The 16,624-nt window shown below is 38.3% G+C and overlaps 1 protein-coding gene across 1 annotated transcript in view; it reads left to right on the plus strand.

The window, feature by feature from the left end:
* Nucleotides 1–16,624, plus strand: part of Dync2h1 (dynein cytoplasmic 2 heavy chain 1) — a 252,371-nt gene that overhangs the window by 148,299 nt on the left and 87,448 nt on the right. The window contains exons 66-69 of the mRNA XM_052189168.1: nt 6,366–6,529; nt 8,626–8,745; nt 9,238–9,372; nt 11,861–12,004. Coding sequence (XP_052045128.1) covers nt 6,366–6,529; nt 8,626–8,745; nt 9,238–9,372; nt 11,861–12,004 — 563 coding nt within the window. The remainder of the gene's footprint in view (nt 1–6,365; nt 6,530–8,625; nt 8,746–9,237; nt 9,373–11,860; nt 12,005–16,624) is intronic.

Here is a 16,624-nt window from a genome sequence, read left to right on the forward strand (position 1 = left end):
GAGAAAGGTATCAGAGCACACACTGCGATCATCTGTTGTTCTTGATGTTGTGCCAGCATATGTAATTGTTGTCCTCAGAAAAGCTCATGAGAGACTCATTAGTTTTCACTCAGTTACTGGGTAAGCATGCACTTTCTGTTCATAGTTAAAAAGAAGCAGGTGCTTAGCACGCTGGTTACATGTGCAAACAGTTTGAACATTAGCTACTCTTACCCTTGAACCTGGGAACCCTGAGAATATTCTGAAGCTCACAGTCCCATATGCTGCTTTGATACTACTTTTGCAGGTAGGCCTTTGTGAAGATGTCTGTGCACAGGCACTAAGCCAGAGTTTCTTTTCTTTCCTTTCCTTTTTTTTTCTTTAGATCTTCTTTTTTGGTTGTTGTTGTTGGTGGTGGTGGTGAGAGAGAGAGAGAGAGAGAGAGAGAGAGAGAGAGAGAGAGAGAGAATGAACACATGCAATATGTTTTTATGTGTATATAAAGGTACATGTGGAGACCAGAAGTGAAGATCAGATTAATTATTAATCTTTATTTAATCTTTATTAATCTCTCCATTTTCTTTTTTGATCTCTCACTGAACCTGGAGTTCATGAACACTGCTAAAAAGGCTGGCCATGCAGATTTAGGGCCCTGCTTGTCTCTGCTTCCTGGTGTTAGGATTGTAGGAGCATGCTACCATGCCTGTCTTCTTATGTGGCTGTTGGGCATTCTAACATGGTGTCTCAGTCAGGGTTTCTAGTCCTGCACAAACATCATGACCAAGAAGCAAGTTGGGGAGGAAAGGGTTTATTCAGCTTACACTTCTGCATTGCTGTTCATCACAAAAGGAAGTCAGGACTGGAACTCAAGCAAGTTAGGAAGCAGGAGCTGATGCAGAGGCCATGGAGAGATGTTTCTTACAGGCTTGCTCCCCCCGGCTTGCTCAGCTTTCTTTCTTTTCTTTTCTTTTTTAATTTATTTTTTATTTTTTATTATGCTCAATACAATATATATTTTTATGCCAATCATAAAAATGATGGACATGCTATTAAATGAACATAAAAAGTCTTTTTGTTTGTTTGCTTGCTTTGCTCTTAGTAGAGCTTAAAATCTTGGCTATTACTGTGGTACAAACCCAAAATAAGAACAAATTTTAGACATTGGAGTTCATTGTAGTAAGGCTGTACTTCAGTGTCCCTCACATCACCAAAGGATTTTACCTCCTTAATAGCTAAGCTAGAGAGTTGACATTTCTGCTATGCCAAAGAGTGAATCGTAGGCACAGTTATTTGGACACAGATTTCCTGCTGTGGTCAAAGCTATTTGACTTGAGTGATATCATCATTCTCAGCCCACAGGGAACAGGTTACTTTCATTTAAGAAATGGTGTGTGCATTAAGATGGTCTATCCATGAAGTCATTCAACAATGGTTCTGCTTGGAGGGTGGCACAGACATTAGGTGAGGGTAAGATTCTGATTCATTGGCTGTGATGATGTTGAAAAGTATTCATCTCAGAAAGAGTTACTTATAAGGTCATCTTCTTCAAAATTGATACAGTAATTATAAATATCAAGCAAAACAATTAGTCTCACTCTTTGTTGTTTTCTTACAAGCCATCTCCCAAATTAAATGTCTACATTTCTTTTGGCTGTACAAATAATTTTGAAATATGTAAGCTCTTCTGAAAACCATAGTATAGTGTAAAAACATCAAATAAACAATCCTACTAATAGAGAGGCTGAGATAGGAGAAGCATGATTTCAAGACCATTATGTGGTGCACAGCAAGACACTTTCATATGCTGTCATGGACGGTCCCAGCCGGGGGGAATTCTGGATATCAGGAGAGGAAACAGGGCCAGAGAGTGACAGACACAACCACAGAGGCTGTTTGAATCTGAATGTATTTAGGAGCTCTAAAGCAAGGATTTTTATGCAGGAAGAGTTGGTATTAACATTTCAAAAGATGTATCTAGTAAAGCAGGCACAATTATAACCATTTGGTACAAAGAAATGCAAAATCAATCAGGTACATTGTTTCTCATGTAAAAGATACAGAGGATCAATTTACAGATGCTATCAAATTTCCTAATTAGAATACAAAGTCACTCATAGTTTACAGTAAACCTTCAGAGTTTCAAGTTTCTTATACCCCCTGGGTCTTAGCAAGTTCTTGTGAGAAATCCTTATCTAACATTTAGCCTTCTACCTTGTAAAGAAACACTTCCTGACTTAATCAATGCTTTCCATACCAGAGTGCCAGAGCCACCCTCATCCACATAAGTACAGCCATATAAACCTGCATGTGGTTGGAAGGTTGTAATTATGCAAATGACTATGAGGCAAAGTGTTGCAATTCTTAAAAAGGAGTTTGGTGGTCAGTGAGTCACCTTCAAAGGCCAGGCCTTAGGAATTCCCATGAAGAGAGAAGGAGGAAGTCCAGGGCGAGCTGCTACTTGAGAACTAAGGGCCACCTAAAACAGCTTGGTTCATCTTGGTCCCGGCTACTAAGAAGGAGGAGAGTTTCAGAAGTATAGTAAATTGCCAAGTGAGATCATCTGCTACTGTACAGGGTGTTCTGCGAATTCCCATGAGACATTTCTCCTCTCAGTCTGTAAAATTTTGTTCCACAGACTTCACTGGGCCACCGTGGTAATATGCAAACAAGCAGAAAGTGTATATGGATTGTGAAATATTGGACGTATTTCTCCAATTACCAAATTAGAGAGACCACTGGGTGAAAGCCAACAAATTTCCAATCCCTCGTATTTTTGAATTTCAATCAATTAGGATATGTTGATAATATTAATTTTCATATTAAGAGATATTAAGGAAAAGTGATTGTTCCTGTTATTTTTGTTGTTAGAGGTAGAATTAGGTTTGTGTGGACTTGTTGAAAGATTACTTTCTTGGTTTTTCTAGGGTGTAGTTTCCCTCCTTGTATGGGTGTTTTCCATCTGTTATCCTTTGTAGGGCTGGATTTGTGGAAAGATATTGTGTACATTTGGTTTTGTCATGGAATATCCTGGTTTCTACATCAATGGTAATTGAGAGTTTTGCTGTGTATCATAGCCTGGGTATTTGTGTTCTCTTAGGGTATGACATCTGCCCAGGATCTTCTGGCTTTTATAGTTTTTGGTGAGAAGTCTGGTGTAATTCTGATAGGTCTGCCTTCATATGTTACTTGACCTTTTTCCCTTACTGCTTTTAATATTCTTTCTTTGTTTAGTGCATTTGGTGTTTTGATTATTATGTGATGGGAGGAATTTCTGTTCTGGTCCAGTTGATTTGGAGTTCTATAGGTTTCTTGTATGTTCATGGGCATCTCTTTCTTTAGGTTAGGGAAGTTTTCTTCTATAATTTTGTTGAAGATATTTACTGGCCCTTTAAGTTGGGAATCTTTGCTCGCTTCTATACCTATTATCCTTAGGTTTGGTCTTCTCATTGTGTCCTTGATTTCCTGGATTTTTTAGTTTAGGAGCTATTTGATTTTTGTGTTTTCTTTGACTGTTATGTCAATGTATTCTATGGTATCTTTTGCACCTGAGATTCTCTCTTCTATCTCTTGTATTCTGTAGAGATGCTTGCATCTATGATTCTTGATCAGTTTCCTAGGTTTTCTAGCTCCAGGGTTGTCTCACCTTGTGATTTCTTTATTGTTTCTATATCCATTTTTAGATCCTGCATGGTTTTGTTCATTTCCTTTGTGTGTTTGATTATGTTTTCCTATAAATCTTTAAGGAGTTTTTATGTTTCCTCTTTAAGGGCATCTAGCTGTTTACTTGTGTTCTTTTGTATTTAAGGAAGTTATTATTTATGTCCTTCTTAAAGTCCTCTATCATCATCATGAGAGGTGATTTTTAAATCCGAATCTTACTTTTCTGGTCTGATGGTGTATCCAGTACTTGCTATGGTGGAAGAATTGGGTTCTGATGATGCCAAGTAACTACGCTTGCCTCCCTCCATCTGGTTATCTCTAGTGCTACCTGCCCTTGCCTGGAGCCTGTCCTTCCTGTGATCCTGGTTGTGTCAGAACTCCTCAGAGTCAAGCTGGCTCTGTGATCCTGAGATTCTGGGTATGTTTTAGGTCTTGGGAGTCAAGATGCCTCTTGGACCCTGAGATCCTGGTGTGACCAAACTCCTGGGACCCTGGGATCCTGGGATCCTGGGCATGTGAGAGCGCCTGGGAGTGGAGCTTCCTCTGGGTGTTGTGGGGCTGACTGTGAAGTTTGAGCCCAAGGTCTGCTCAGGGCACTGGCCCAGACAGACTGGAAAGAACCTGTGCCACTGGTCAGGCAGAGTTCCTGTTGTGCTTGAGTCCTGCTGGTCCCAATAACTCCTGGCTCACACTTTTAATTCCAGCACTCAGGAGGCAGAGGCAGGCAGATCTCTGAGTTCAAGGCTAGCCTGGTTCACAGAATTTGTCCCAGAATAGCCAAGTCGCCACACACTGTCTCTACTTCAGTCCTCGTTTGTCCAACATCAGACTTCCTCCATGTTTGGCTCAGCCTGCTCTCTTATAGAAACCAAGACCACCAGACCAGGGAGGGCCCCGCCCACAATGGATCCTCCCCCTTGATCACTAATTGAGAAAATGCCTTCCAGCTGGATCTCATAGAGGCATTTCCTCAAGGGAGGTTCCTTTCTCTGTGATAACTCCAGCATGTGTTCAGTTGACACAAAACCAGCCAGTACAGTCAGTTTTGAATTAGTTTCTTTTCCATTTGGTCTTTTCTTTTGGTTTGGTTTTTTTTTCCCCTGTATTTTGAATATTTCTTTCTCATTATGAAGTATTCTATAAATCTAGAAGTCTCTCAAGTTTGACATTCCAATGCTACGTGCTATGCTATAGCTTTATGGACTAGTTGCATTAGTCCGTGTTCCCATTACTATGACACATGCCTGCGAAAATCAGCTTAAGGAATGCAAGATTTCTTTTGATTCCTGATCTTAGAGGCTCAGTCTATTTGGTTGGCAGTGTTTTTCCTGGGCCTATGGAGAACTTCGTATCTGGGAAGAGAGGTTGTGGGGAATGCTGGAGCAGAGTTGTTCAGTACTGTTTGGTGGGCAGGAAGCAGAAAATAGTAGTTCGGATCAGATACATTCCATGGTGGCACAGTCATGTGACCCGCCTCCTTTACCATGGTCTCACTTTCTAGTGATAAGTAGACCACCCTGAGGTAGTCTACTTACAGTTTTAAGTCACCAGTAGACTAAACCACTGATTATATTTTTTGATAATTATCATCCAAGTAGATGTGAGGTGATATAGTAGTTTCCATTTGCATTTACCTAATAATGTTGAACATATTTCATTTTTTGTTGGCAATTTTAGTGTTTTCCATAGAGAAATGTTATTCTTGTCCTATTCAGTTTTTAATTGGATTATTTGCTTTTCTGCTATTCATTTTCAAAGGATTCTTTGTAAATGTTGGATGCTGTCTTTAAAATGGTTTGCAAATATTTTCCCACAGGTCTTCATGTCATCATTTTATTTTGTGGATAATGGATATCTTTATAACTATTCAGATTTGTGTATTTCTTGATTTTTATTTTATTATATCTAAGTAATTACTCAAATTTGTATATTCCTTGATTTTCAATAACTATTTAGATTTATATATTTCTTGATTTTTATTTTATTATATGTAAGTAATCACTCAAATTTGTATATTCCTTGATTTTCACTTTATTATATCTAAAGTACTAACATAATAAATACCTTTTAAAAAAGTTATATGTTATTCATTTTATTATCTTTTCTTTTAAAAATATTTTTAGTTATTTTTCAACAGTTTCATAGATGCATTCAGTATATTTCAAACACATTCATTCCCCAATTTGCTGCTCACATTAACTAAATAAGTTTGAAATTGGGAATAACACCTCATCAAGAGTGTCTCCTTTTGACATCTATAAACAACTATTTCAGAAAAAATTGGAATATGAACAGTTAATGCCCATTATAAGTAGGTATCTCATTCTTACTTATATATTCCAGGATCAAGTTCTAATTGAGCATTTAGGAATTTTCTGAATAGTCCAGTTTTGAAGTCTTCCTCACTGTGTTAAAAGCCTGTGTTATTTGCATCAGAACCTGCAGAGGCTAATCGTTTGATGCTCTCTGGGACTCTAGGGGATAGTGCAAGTCCCAAAGGAGAAATGACTTGTTTTGTATCTGTACGGTTAAAGTATTTAAACACAAAATTTGCTTTCAGTAAAATGTGGCTTTTGAATGTTAGTGTATCTGTCTTGATTGTCTTTGAAAGCTGCCATGCAGTTTTTTGTATGTAGGAATGCTTAAAAACAGCTTTTCAATACTGTTTGAATACTGTTGAAAGATATAGAAGATTCAGGCTGACCAACTGTGTGTGTCATTGACAGGACCTCGGTATGTGGTACAAATAGGTGACAAGATCATTGACTACAATGAAGATTTCCGCCTTTTCTTGTCAACAAGAAATCCAAATCCCTTTATCCCACCGGATGCCGCATCCATCGTGACTGAGGTGAACTTTACCACGACAAGAAGTGGACTGCGAGGACAGGTGTGTGGGCAGGACAGACCAGCTGAAACTTGCAGAGCCAGGTTTGCTTTGAGTGGATTTGTTCAGCTCATTAGGACTTTGAAAACAGGACTTGAAAATTAGGATTTGAAAAATATCTTGAAGTGAAGCAGTCAGGTTTATGTTTTCCTTTATTATATTTTTACTTTTTGTACATATTGCTGGTTCCTCCGATAACTTATTTTATAGTCTATTACACTTTATAAAAGTTGCATGATAGGTAGTTCATAGAGATAAGATGAGATTTAAAATTCTAATTAAGAATGCTGAAAAATGCAGTTATTTGCTGTAAGCAAGAGGTTTTGACTCTTGAGCCAGTATTTATTTATTTATTTATTTATTTATTTATTTATTTTTAAAAAGGGCTTTTTTAGTTAGTTTTTGAGATTATAATTAAAATTTCCCTCTTCCTTTTCTCCCTTTGAATCCTCCCAAATGCTTTTTTTTTGCTCACTTTCGAATTCATGTCAACCAGAATCAACCACTGAAAGCTATGTGTCTTTGAATCCATTTTTCTCTACCTGATTCATTACAGTTTAGAATTAATGTTTGAGTTTACAAATGATTTTTTAAAGTCTACAAATGTTTATTAATATATTCTTAGCTTTTTCTCGAGAAAGAAATATGTATTGATTTTTGATTTCCATTGTTTTTATTTAACTTATTTAGTGGTATTCATCTTCCTCTTTTGATCTCCATTATAGCATGTACATCTATTAATTTTTCTTTATTGCTGTTTAAAAGTTGCTACTTCAAAATATTGTTTTCTCATACCATAAGCCTTCCTGAGTATTGTTTATGGATTACATACTTTGCATTACAATTCTTAAATATCAGTATTTGAAGTTACTTAGAATTAATGGATAAGATTTTTTTTTTTTTTTAATTATTTGAAAGCTCACCTTGTTTGGTGGAGGAGCAGTGCAGGACTTCCTAGGACAAGTCCTGACAGAGACGATTCTGGCCTGGTTGTCCTGTTTGACTTAGTATTAGATATTAGTGTGGCTTTTTGCAACAAACCATTTTAGTGAATGGGAAATGTTATTTCAGTGTTATGTAGATGATATAATATTTAATTTTTGAAGTATGTTTGTGTATGTGTATATATGTGTGTGTGTGTGTTTGCACATGTGTGCGCATGTGTGTGCACATACACACACATACACACACACACACACACACACACACACACACACACACACACACACAGTACAGAATGCCAGGTCAGAAGACTAGGCCTCAGTTTCTGTTTCCCAGAGCTGAACAGAGCAGTCCAGGAAAAACAGCAGTCCACAGGCAGCCAATCATAACAAGCTGCTCTGCTTTATGGCCCAAGCCAAGAAGAGTGAGTCAGTAATGGTTCTGGAAAGTCCCCAGAGCCCTAGCCAGTTCTTAGGACACCTGTACTCCTACAGATAGAGCCAACCAATTAGGATGAAGGTCACCTACTCTTCCCTGGAATTCCCCTGGTTGGCTTTGAATTGAGCCTGCAAGCTTACCTGCAGGACTCTATTTTGGTGAATGCTAGACTCCTGCATGCTGAATTTCTGCAGAATAAATACTCTGCTTTCGCATAGAATTTGAGTCCATGGTGTTATTCTTTCGCAACTCATGGATCCTTACAATTTCTCCTCTCACTATATAAATTCTGAGGGTCAAACCTGCTCATTAGATGTGGTTTAGGTTCCTTTACTTGCTGAACTAGCTCATGGACTCTGATAATATAATATTGTAATATTCCCTATGTCTTAAGTAAATATTTATATCAGTAGCTAATACATTTTCATAGCTTTTGTATTTTAATCTAACTATTAAATGTTATAAAGTGTGAAATTTTTCATACTTAGTAAATGCTGTGATTTTTACATATTTAACATTGTTAATGATTGTTTTAAACATCAATTTTCTGTTTCTTATTAGAACAGACATGGAAGTGTCTTGTACTTAATTAGAAAGGATCAAATGATGTCACATTTATTTTTTGGTACTTACTCATTTCCAAGGCCTGGTCAGGAGAAGAATTATGCTGTTTTAAAAGATCATTGCTGGAATTATGTTTCTTGATTTTCTTTTTTAAGCTTTTAGCTTTAACCATTCAGCATGAAAAACCGGATCTAGAAGAACAGAAAACAAAGCTATTACAGCAGGAAGAAGATAAGAAAATACAGCTGGCGAGGCTTGAGGAGTCTCTCTTAGAGGTGACGAGCTTTCATAATGCTTTTCACTTTACTGTCTTCTTTATCAAATACATGCTACAAGAATTGTAGCACATATGGTCTGTCTGCAAAATTCTTGTGATTTTTCCAAAGTTTTACTAATATGTTAATGTCAAAATTCCAAGAGAAAACACAGATTTCTTTATCAGAATAAAGGTCTAAAATTTATAATTATAATTACAATTAAGACATTGTTTTAAACTAATTAGTTTTTTATTACATTGTTTCATTATTTTTATACTTGGAATTTCTAAAGGCACTAAAAATTAGTATGAAATTATGACTGTATATATATATCTATTTACTTTTGGTTATGTTGATAAACATAAAACATGCAGTTATTTGATATAGGAAGGCTAAGTAATATTGTAATTGTTTTTAAAATATTATCACCACATTAATAGTTAATATGGGTTTCCTGTAATTGGTTATCTTAATTTTCTAATAACATGTATTATTAATTTCTTCTTGCAGACACTTGCTACATCTCAAGGCAATATTTTGGAAAATAAGGACTTGATTGAATCTTTGAATCAGACAAAAGCCAGCAGTGCTCTTATTCAAGACTCACTTAAGGAATCGTACAAACTCCAGATTTCCCTCGATCAGGTAATTATGTCCTGAGTTATGATTCTATGTCAGCTTTTCTTAATTATTTGGGTGAATTTGATGAGATCTTCAAGGGAATGATTTTGCTGAGAGTGAAAGCCATTTAAAAAAACCAGAGCCTGCGGTGTGATTCCTGCTACAGGGAGGCGGTTAAGATGCCCCTGACACTGAGTGAAGTCAGCCTCTGTCTACACTGGTGGGATGATACACCACATTGTACTTAATGTAGAGATGTGCTTTCGGATAAAATCAAAAATGAGTAGTTTGAAATGAGTGTCAGCAAAGATCTTTGCTATTTTTATTAGTCAGCAGTCATCTTCTTGAATAAATACATGATAGAGATCAACTTAAAATAAAAGCTTTATTTGGGCTCACAGTTTGAGGCACTGCAGCATAAGGTCAGCTCATGGCTTTGGGGCCATGACAAGGAAGCATATCATAGTAGGAGCATATGTTGAAACTACACATCTGTATGAGAGAGAGACACAGAGAGAGACACACACACAATTGGGGGGGGAGGGGGAGAAGCTGGGAGAAGGGGAGTGGGGTGGGGAGAGGACAGGGTCAGAAGGTCAGTCTTGTTTTCAGGCACTCTATTCAATAAACAGGATCCTAGACTATAGTCTGTATTAGTCAGGGTTCTGTAGAGTCACAGATTTTATGAAATATATATACATATATATTACACACACACACACACACACACACACACACACACATACACACACACACACACACACACACACACACATGAGTATTTATTAGAATGACTTTTCCTGACTATAGTCCAGGTGATCCAGCAATGGCTAGCTGTGAACAAAAAGTTCAAGAATCTAGTAGTTGCTAAAACTCACAAGGCTGGGTGTCTCAGCTGGAATCCACAAGAAGTAGCTTCCAGTGCTACCAAGGGGAGGGCAAGCAGGCGAGCTCTGTCCTTATGTAGACTCCCAGCAGAAGGTGTTGCCCATAGTAAAGGCATGCCTTCCCTCCTCAAGATTTGTATCAGAGCCTTATATCTTCCTGACTCAAAATCTGGATCAAAGGTGTGTGTCTTCCTACTTCAAAAGCTCCAGCCCACATCAGTGTAATATGTGCCATTTTTTCTCCTGCACAGCATTACCGAGCTTTGCTGGAAACTCACACAGCCAGAGTTAATACCATTGTGGGCTTCCAGGCAGCAGCCTGAACGTTGACTCCCTGGTGTTCCTGAGTTATATGTGTTCACCTCAGCAACTGTTCCACTTGTTCTTTCCAGCATTTTCCTACTCTTGGTCACACTTTACACTTATCTGTTTCTACTCTGTATGATTAGAAGACAACTCTGTTGAAACCAGAATAAAACCGAAAGTCAAAACCAGATCTAATCCAGAAATTCCACCTGGCACTGCAAGACTAAGCCTGACAGATGTCTTGCCTGTACTTGTTTTTCTCTCCGCATAGTGAGTGCTGTGCCTTCTCTTATGCATACAACTCTGATGGGCTATAGATGGAATCCACTGGAGTTGTTTGCAGTTACTGTACCATGATGCTAAGAATGCAGGAACCCCTTGTGCACAGCCCTGTAGCCATGTGATTCTCCCGTGCCTTCTGTCTGAAAGTGGCCCCTGTACTGATGGGTACGGGCAATCTCTGCACTAGGCACTACTAGGTGCTTTATTATTCTGAAATGGACAATCCTTAGAGTCATTTTCCTTTCCTCTGTCCCAACACCCTTTTCTCCTTGCAGTACTTCCAAGTGTACTTGCAGACTGCAGTGTGTAACATCTGTATCACGTAAATCACCTGATCCCACTTGCTAACTATTTCTTTCTTCTTGATTCAAATACTCTTGATTTTGACCAAGATCGTTCTACCAACTAGTTGTGATTCTACCATGTGAGGGTTAGAAAAATAAGCCTCACTCCTAAATTCATATGTAGACACCTAGCCTCCTATGAGGTAGGGTTAAGAAGTGGCTCCTTCATGGACCATTGGTCCTGAGGGTGAGGGTCTCCTAAGTCAGGAGGAAGATTCCAGTGTCTTGGGAAAGAGAGCAAAAGGATCTTGCTTATTTTCCATTATGTAAATAACAAAAACGTCCTATCTATATCTCAGGGGAAGGGGGATGGGAGAGCAGGTTCCAGAGGTGAAACTGGGAAAGGGGATAACATTTGAAATGTAAATAGATAAAATATTCAAAAAAAATTCTTATCTCCAGGAACAAAGAAATGAGTCTTCAGTAGACCCCAAATCTGCTGGTGTTTTCTAGCTTCCAGAACATGTACTTTGTATGTAATTTTTTCATAGGGCCCCAAGTGAGCAAAGATGTATTTATGCAAAACTGAGGAATGACTTTGTATAAATAAATATGCTGTTACTTAAGTTACAGAAATTCTTCATCTTGGTTGTTGCATAACTACAGTCTGTGGCTAGGCATGTGTACAGTTGTCTGTAGATGGCAGTAAAGCACTGGTACCAAGTGAACTCTTTCCTCTGCACTGATCCACAGGAGCGTGATGCCTACCTGCCTCTGGCTGAGAGTGCCAGCAAGATGTACTTCATTATCTCAGACTTGTCCAAGATTAATAACATGTACCGGTTCAGTTTGGCTTCATTTCTGCGACTTTTCCAACGAGCTCTGCAGAACAAGCAGGTGAGTCGTTGGCTGTGCTAGAGATGTATTCAAGAGGCCACTTAAATATTGAACTTACACTAACACATTTTTGAGGTAGCTTTTATGACTTGTATTTCAGAAAATGACAGGTAACACTTTTAAGCTACAGTTCTTTAACTCCATTTTATATTCTTGACAAACTATTTTCAGTATTGTTTGGAAACAAAGGAATATGTTCCAAGAAAAGTTAATAAATAATAAGTGATCCCCTGAACACCAGTAATTCACAAGTGTTGTAAAGGCAAGAAATCAACTACATAGTCATATCATCACCTGAGTCATGTCCTTGTAGGCGAAGCATTGTCCCAGGTAATAGAGGTGTGGCAGCCCACTGCTTTAGCAAGCTTGCTTTCCTGGAGAAAGCTTGTCAAATGGTGGGTGTCTCACTACCTAGGAATTCACACAAAGGGATGTGTTCCATGGGTCTCTAAGCTCAGCCAGAACTTGAGGGTATAGCTTGGGCACAGATGGGTGCCTAATTTACCTATTGGGATCTAAGGAAGAAGACTTGACAGATGACAGTTTCTTTTCCACAGAGCCACTATGGCAGGGTTGACTTACTCAAAGCAGAGAGTAGATGAATGTCTTACATGACACTTTTGAGTCACTAAATAATATACTCCAGCAAGCAAGACAGAGTTGAAACTGGCCTTAGTTGAAAACTCCATCGTTTCTGCAGACATGTATTCACTAACATAACTAAAGGTCTATCTAGATTCAAAATGAGCAAGTGGACACCACGTTACGGCAGGATTGTTGCAGAACTGTGGTGTTATACCTAAGAACAGCCCTTAACATGTATAGGTACCCACTCTAATTTGCATGTCTAATTTTTCCCTCAATTCATAGAGCTGGATAGCTGAGTAAAAATGCACATTAATAAATTTTTTTCTATGTACTGACTACAAATCCTTCAGAAATGCATTTGGTTGTTGGGCTACTCTTTCCATGAAGCTTTTTCAGTCTGTGTTGAAGCCAACAATGTCTCATTGTGCTGTTATAATGTGATGGAAACCCAGCTGCTCTCAGAGCTTGGGTCACTTGTGAAATCTGTGTTTCTCTCAAAGCTCTCCATTCTGTTTCTCATTTCTGCTGTTCATAGTTTGAAGACAGTGTCAAGACTTCCTCATATGTTAAGATTCCTAATGTTTATAATGTGTTATATCTATTTTGAGTGTATTTTCTACCTTTTTGCTTGATTTAAAAGATAATTTTGCCAAACCAATATCATCAAAATTGTGACTCCTGGTTTTTGCATCTGGTATAATGCTGACACTTTTCAAAATTTGTTTTGGAAAACAATCTTTACTGGTATTGACTGCTCAGTATTTTCACCAAGAAATGGTTTATAATCCTTTATCTGACTATAAATATTGATTTTATTTTTCCTGATAACCTTTTACTGACATATTATTCGATATCATTTATATACTCAAATTTGAATATTTCATCCAATAAAGAAAAAAGAGAAAGGTTTTGTCAGCAAACTTTAGCCTACTTAGTCATGCTAACAAGAAAGATTTTTACAACTGAAGGATATAGAAGCCCATAAGGTGCATTTAAAGTTCACACCCCAGGACTCTGATGAGGATATCCAAAGTGGCCTAGGAAGGTGGTAGACATCAGTTATCCAGAAGACAGGGAGTCAGCAGTGTTGTGATCCTTACACACACTTCTATGTTCTGGTTTTTGTGAAATTTGTATATATACATCCATGAGGTCACAGGTGAGTTTCTTCATGTAGTATTTGCCTTAGTCTGTGTGCACTTGCTGGTGTGTGTTGCCTGGGTGGTGATCTCCATGGTGATCTGTGTGCTCATCAGTAAAGCCTATCATTGGCCCATGAGCCCTCATATATGTGCTTCAGCCTCTGGGACTCTGAAAATCTTCCTTTCCTTCTTTTGTGGCTCTACCTCACAACAGTATAAAATTCTCTTTGTTGAAAATGTTGTAGCTGGGTGGTGGCGGCACACGTCTGTAATCCCAGCACTCTGGGAGGCAGAGGCAGGCAGATTTCTGGAGGCCAGCCTGGTCTACAGAGTGAGTTCCAGGACAGCCGGAGCTACACAGAGAAACCCTGTCTCGAAAAAACCAAATACAAAAAAATACCAAAAAAAAAAAATGTTGTAACCATGGTTCTTAGTTTTGACAGGTATTCAAAAATCAAAAACTATCCCATGTGTAATATATGTGTGTTCATATATAATATGTAATTTATATGCATTCATAATAATGTGGAAACATTTTATAAAAAAATAAATGTGTATACTTATCAATAACAATAATTCTGTATTAGACAATATTCCATTAAATAGCATTGACCCATGTATGTGTACATGTGTGTGGTTGTGTGCACATTTGAATTTATTTTTAATACAATAGCACACAAGGTTTAAAACCCAGTGCATTGTGGTGACTCTTACTCTTCATTTCCCACGTGAATTTTCTTAATAAGACACCTGTTGACATGTTGTGCCAGTGTCATACAGTGGCCTGCTCATCCATGGCATGTATTTATTCTTTCAGTGATCCTCAGTGTAACATGTAGAACCGTTAGCTCACTTCTGCTTTCTATCCAATCAGCACTCTTTTCTTTCTTTAATTTACATTTGTTTGTTTAGTGTGTTTATGTGTATAAATTTGTGTAAATATGTGCATATAGGTGTGTGCATGTGTGTGTGTAGGTGTACACACGAGCACACATGCCTTTATATTTATAGATTACACTCAGGCATTCTCTCCTTCCACTACAAAAGGCTCAGCAGCCAGCTCGTTACCCACTGGGCCATCTTTATGGTCCTAGTTTTTCTTTTTATTTATTTTTTTATTTGATATATTCTTTATTTACATTTCAAATGATTTCCCATTTCCTGGATCCCCCCTCCCTGAAAGTCCCATAAGCCCTCTTCCCTCCCCCTGTTCCCCCATCCACCCCTTCCCACTTCCCTGTCCTGGTATTCCCCTGCACTGCTGCACTGAACCTTTCCAGAACCAGGGGCCATTCCTTCCTTCTTCTTGGACATCATTTGATATGTGGATTGTGTCTTAGGTATTCCAAGCTTCTAGGCTAATATCTGCTTATCAGTGAGTGCATACCATGAGTGTTCTTTTGAGAATAGGTTACCTCACTTAGGATGATGTTCTCCAGCTCCATCCATTTGTCCAAGAATTTCATGAATTCATTGTTTCTAATGGCTGAATAGTACTCCATTGTATATATATACCACGTTTTTTGTATCCATTCCTCCATTGAGGGACATCTGGGTTCTTTCCAGCTTCTGGCTATTATAAATAGGGCTGCTATGAACATAGTGGAACATGTGTCCTTATTGCATGCTGGGGAATCCTCTGGGTATATGCCCAGGAGTGGTAGGTATATCAGGGTCCTCTGGAAGTGTCATGCCCATTTTTCTGAGGAACCACCAGACTGATTTCCAGAGTGGTTGTACCAGCTTGCAAGCCCACTAGCAGTGGAGGAGTGTTCCTCTTTCTCCACATCCTCGCCAACACCTGCTGTCTCCTGAGTTTTTAATCTGAGCCATTCTGACTGGGGTGAGGTGAAATTTCAGGGTTGTTTTGATTTGTATTTCCTTAATGACTAATGATGTTGAACATTTCTTAAGGTGCTTTTCAACCATCTGAAGTGCTTCATGTGAAAATTCTTTGTTTTGCTCTGTACCCCATTTTTAATAGGGTTATTTGATTTTCTGGGGTCTAACTTCTTGAGTTCTTTATATATATTGGATATTAGCCCTCTGTCAGATGTAGGGTTGGTGAAGATCTTTTCCCAGTTTGTTGGTTGTCAATTTGTCCTTTTGACAGTGTCCTTTGCCTTACAGAAACTTTGTAATTTTATGAGGTCCCATTTGTCAATTCTTGATCTTAGAGCATAAGCTATTGGTGTTCTGTTCAGGAAGTTATCCCCTGTGCCCATGTCCTCAAGGGTCTTCCCCAGTTTCTTTTCTATTAGCTTCAGAGTGTCTGGTTTTATATGGAGGTCCTTGATCCACTTGGAGTTGAGCTTAATACAAGGACATAAGAATGGATCAATTCGCATTCTTCTGCATGCTGACCTCCAGTTGAACCAGCACCATTTGTTGAAAAGGCTATCTTTTATCCACTTGATTTTAGCTCCTTTGTCGAAGATCAAGTGACCATAGGTGTGTGGGTTCATTTCTGGGTCTTCTATCCTATTCCATTGATCTGCCTGCCGGTCACTGCACCAATACCATGCAGTTTTTAGCACTATTGCTCTGTAGTATTGCTTGAGGTCTGGGATACTGATTCCCCCAGAAGTTCTTTTACTGTTGAGAATAGTTTTAGCTATCCTGGGTTTTTTGTTATTCCAGATGAATTTGAGAATTGCTCTTTCTATCTCTATGAAGAACTGAGTTGGGATTTTGATGGGGATTGCACTGAATTTGTATATTGCTTTTGGCAAGATGGCCATTTTAACTATATTGATCTTGCCAATCCACAAGCATGGAAGATTTTTCCATTTTCTGAGGTCTTCTTCGATTTCCTTCTTCAGAGACCTGAAATTCTTGTCATATGGATCTTTCACTTGTTTGGTTAGAGTCACACCAAGATACTTTATAT

This window comes from Apodemus sylvaticus, chromosome 7 (assembly GCF_947179515.1).
Source record: "Apodemus sylvaticus chromosome 7, mApoSyl1.1, whole genome shotgun sequence".
In the NCBI taxonomy this organism is placed as follows: domain Eukaryota; kingdom Metazoa; phylum Chordata; class Mammalia; order Rodentia; family Muridae; genus Apodemus; species Apodemus sylvaticus.